The sequence below is a fragment of the Etheostoma spectabile genome, chromosome 1 (genome assembly GCF_008692095.1).
Source record: "Etheostoma spectabile isolate EspeVRDwgs_2016 chromosome 1, UIUC_Espe_1.0, whole genome shotgun sequence".
Lineage (NCBI taxonomy): Eukaryota > Metazoa > Chordata > Actinopteri > Perciformes > Percidae > Etheostoma > Etheostoma spectabile.
The window spans coordinates 18,363,620-18,367,387 of NC_045733.1; the positions used below are offsets into that span (position 1 = coordinate 18,363,620).

General features: G+C 39.0%; 1 protein-coding gene across 1 annotated transcript in view; it reads right to left on the bottom strand.

Annotated features, from left to right (window-relative positions):
* The window catches only part of coro2ba (coronin, actin binding protein, 2Ba), a 55,811-nt gene extending 54,466 nt beyond the window's left edge, over positions 1–1,345 (bottom strand). Inside the window, exon 1 of the mRNA XM_032510420.1 lies at positions 1,051–1,345. Coding sequence (XP_032366311.1) covers positions 1,051–1,065 — 15 coding nt within the window. The 5' untranslated portion in view covers positions 1,066–1,345. The remainder of the gene's footprint in view (positions 1–1,050) is intronic.
* Between the last annotated feature and the right edge of the window lie 2,423 nt (positions 1,346–3,768).

The following is a 3,768-nucleotide window of genomic DNA, read 5'->3' on the forward strand; positions in this document are numbered from 1 at the left end:
CACACACACACACACACACACACACACACACACACACACACACACACTTGCTTCTGTCCCTTGAGAGGAAACTGCATGGACTTTTATCTACTCCCAGAAGATGTACCATAATCTTTTTGTGGCTTTGCCTCGTGGGAACCTGGTCTTAATCCGTTAATGGTGGCTGTGACCCCATAATGTAACTGTTTTAACAGGTTTTTACATTAACATTTATTCATTTGACGCTTTTGTCCAAAGTCATGTACAAATGGAAATACAATCCAAGTCACTGTAGATCAAGAAAAATCCACGAGATGACTAAAGCACACTGACACTGTCAAAATCTTAAAGTTATGTTGTCACGTGAAGTACTCCGAAATACACTGTAAGCCAGAATTTGCATTTAACAATTGTAATCTTTTTAGTTAATTAGTATTCTAAATCCCTATTTGTCAAAGCCACCATGGTGCTTTAGGAGATATGCTTTACTCTCTGCAGCTGATATTAAACTAAACCCCAAACCTGCTTTCCAGCTCTCATATTGTTATTGATAGAAATGAACAAAACACCTAACCTGTCGCAAAAGTTACACCAACACTATGTCTCACAATCTTGCACATACAGTATAATAATTGAGTTTGAAAGGTAGTCTTACACAAAATACTTACAGTATATAGTTTAATCTTCAAATGTGGGGTCTAATATTGAATTTCTTATCTGAATAACTATTCTCATTTGAATAAAGTTAAAAAGCTCCTACACATATAAAAAGAATAACTTGCTTCAGCCTGCAATACTGTACACTGCAGATTAGATAACGTAATGTTATTGATTTTGATCATAACCAGACTGCATTTCTAATGGGAACACACATTAACACACATCCTCAAGGCAGCAGCATCCTGACAACCTTGCACTACTTAACTCAAAAACTCACCCCCTTCACAGACATAAACATGCACGCACACACATGAGATTACAACCTTAAATAACCTTCACAGTCCAATCTAACCTCAATCTTAAATCACTGGTCACATCCTTAAACTTGCTCCCTATCCAGAGCAGTCTTACCTTTGTGACAGTCATGCAGAATCAGTGGGTGAGGAGCAGGCCAGTGTCCCCTTCAAGCAGAGAGCAACGCCGCAGGAGTGGCAGAGTGATGAGGAGGAAAGGAGGGCAGCTCTGCTGAATATGCAGAGAGAGGGAGAGAGAAAAGAGGAGGGGACAGACAGGTTAGTGTGTCTGGCTCACTAAATACGAAAGGGCAGATTGCTGCTGCAGTGAAGTAATGGCTGGCAGCCGGCGTGCGGTTGGTTACTACAACAGGGAAAAGCGCCCCGTTAGGATACTCCCCGCCTGCCTCCCTCCCCAACGGCACATACACAAACAAACACACACGCACACACACACACACACACACACACACACACACAGATGATGCACTGCACACAATATCTGCCCTACTCTCTCACTCTCGGTCTCTCGCAATATGATTAGTGATGGGCTAATACAGCTTATTGATGAGCAGTCAGGCAGGGCTGCAAGAGGAGGCGGAAGCAGTGCTTCCTGGGACAGGAGAGAAGAGGACTGCAGAAACAGAGAGAGGAAGGGAGGGAGGGAGTTGGACACTGTGTCGCAGTCTGCTTCTTAGGCATGGAGCAAGCTGCACGTCATCAGGGTGTATAAAAATGTGTGTGCGTGCCTATGTGTGTAAGTGACAAAGGCATTGATGGAAGGGGACAAGGACATATTGGATTTTTGCACCAAGTTAAGTCCAAACTACACTGAATCTATAGTTATTTTTTTTAAATATGAAAACATTATAGAGACCTAGGTGCAAACACACAGACACACAAAAGAACACACACGGTAAAAGTTGTAGCTGTATTCATGAGCACACTCTTTGACTACGGTTTTATCTCCATCAAATTGGTATATTATTTTACCACATTCTGCTGTTTAAATCAATGCATTCAATGAAATTGGAATTAAAGCGTATTTAAAGCTTTTGTTTTGCATGTGTTTTGTCTGAGTGTAAGACAATTAATTGCAATGGACATCAGTTTGATTTGATTTTGAATGCATTTTCCTTTTTGTGATACATATCACTATCACTAAATATTCTTACGTCCTGACTCTTTACCTTTTGATCTTGAATTTAAATGTTACTCTAAGTCTTCAATCCAAATTTTTATCTCAAAGCAATCCGAATCGGTATAATATCTTCATTTTGGAGTACTTTCTTATATGGAAGATATAATTTATTAATCCTGCCAGGGGAAAGGACACATGTATGGAAGCACAAAGGCACCCACCTGACTTAGAAAGTAACACATCTCTGTCATACTAATTGTGTAAATAGAGGGATTCTAAAGACAAGACAGATTCCAACTCAGTTACCATGGTTTAAACTCCCATTGCTGTGTGAGACTTTTCTCTAGTGTTGCAACGCACAATACTGGCTTTGTTTTGTGCATCTACATGTACATTTTTATTATACTTTATTATTGTGTGTGTGTGTGTGTGTGTGTGAAAGAACTGTAAATGTCTGCACATGCTGGAGTAAAGGTTACTTAGACAGAAGGGATCCATACTGAACGACATGATAGAAATGATCCATTGCAGATAGGTCATCATGGTTTTCTACTGTGGCTCCCAAATTTCAGTCTTTGTTTGGTTAATTTGAGGCCCACTCTCAGCATTTCCTGTCTAAAACAATAGCATTTCCTGTGTCTGTGTGCATGTTCTGAGTGGGGGTAGAGGCTCTTTAAAATCTATATGAGAAAATATCAGGATTAGAATACAGTCACTAAAGTTGGGCCATGATAAGACATACAGTGGTTGAGCACATTGGGCTTGTTTTATACTTGCTAAAGCTTATTAATGTGGCAGGTTGTGCGTCATTATAAAAAGGATGAAGGATGAACATGTTTTGTGTTACAATAGGTGCATGGACAATCCCAGACTCACATATTTCTTATACGCCTTCCAGCCTCAAGTAGTTTGGCGTTTCAGGCTATTAATAGGAAGAGAACATAAGTATGTTGTTATATACAGTATTTATAGTTATAGTTGTTATATGTCATTTCTCTGACCTGTGTGAGTGTGATCTGAAACTTACATGTTGTGCCATTAGCACTGAACCTTTGTTAAATTCTTCAGGCTGTTGAAAGTATGTTATCTTTCCAATCGACATCATGAAAAAGGTGTGGGAGGAACCGACATCATCCACTGGGTGGACGTGGCAAATACAGGGACCTGTGAACCAAGAATTCCACCAGACATCTACATGATCCTTTAAAAAAAAAATAGAGGTTGAATATTCATAGAGAAAGTCAGCATGCATGTCAACAATAATCATTTTTGATAAATGAAACAATAAACAAGAGTAATCCCTTTCTGGCTTGGCTGTATGCGTTTAAATCCATGTTTCCTTTCTGTTTCAGTGAATTATGGCAAGTCTGTTTTTTAAAAGACACTATTTTGTTGTTATATTGTGACTGACAGCATTGCAACCTGGGAGAACTGACTATATTTAACAGTTTGCTGCCATCGTGTGGTGAAGTCATAGTATTACCTTCAAGGAGTTAGACATGGCTGATATTGTCATTGTAATTTAAAAATTCTTATTTTCTGAAGACTTTTAGAAAGACGTATTTTTAACAATACTTTTAAAGTGAAGGGCTTCAAACTAGTTGTGGATTTTCAAACTAATTTATTAATATGCTGGGATTTCCATTCTCCATGAAGAGATAAAACAAACCCCTTTAAGGAATACACACACACACA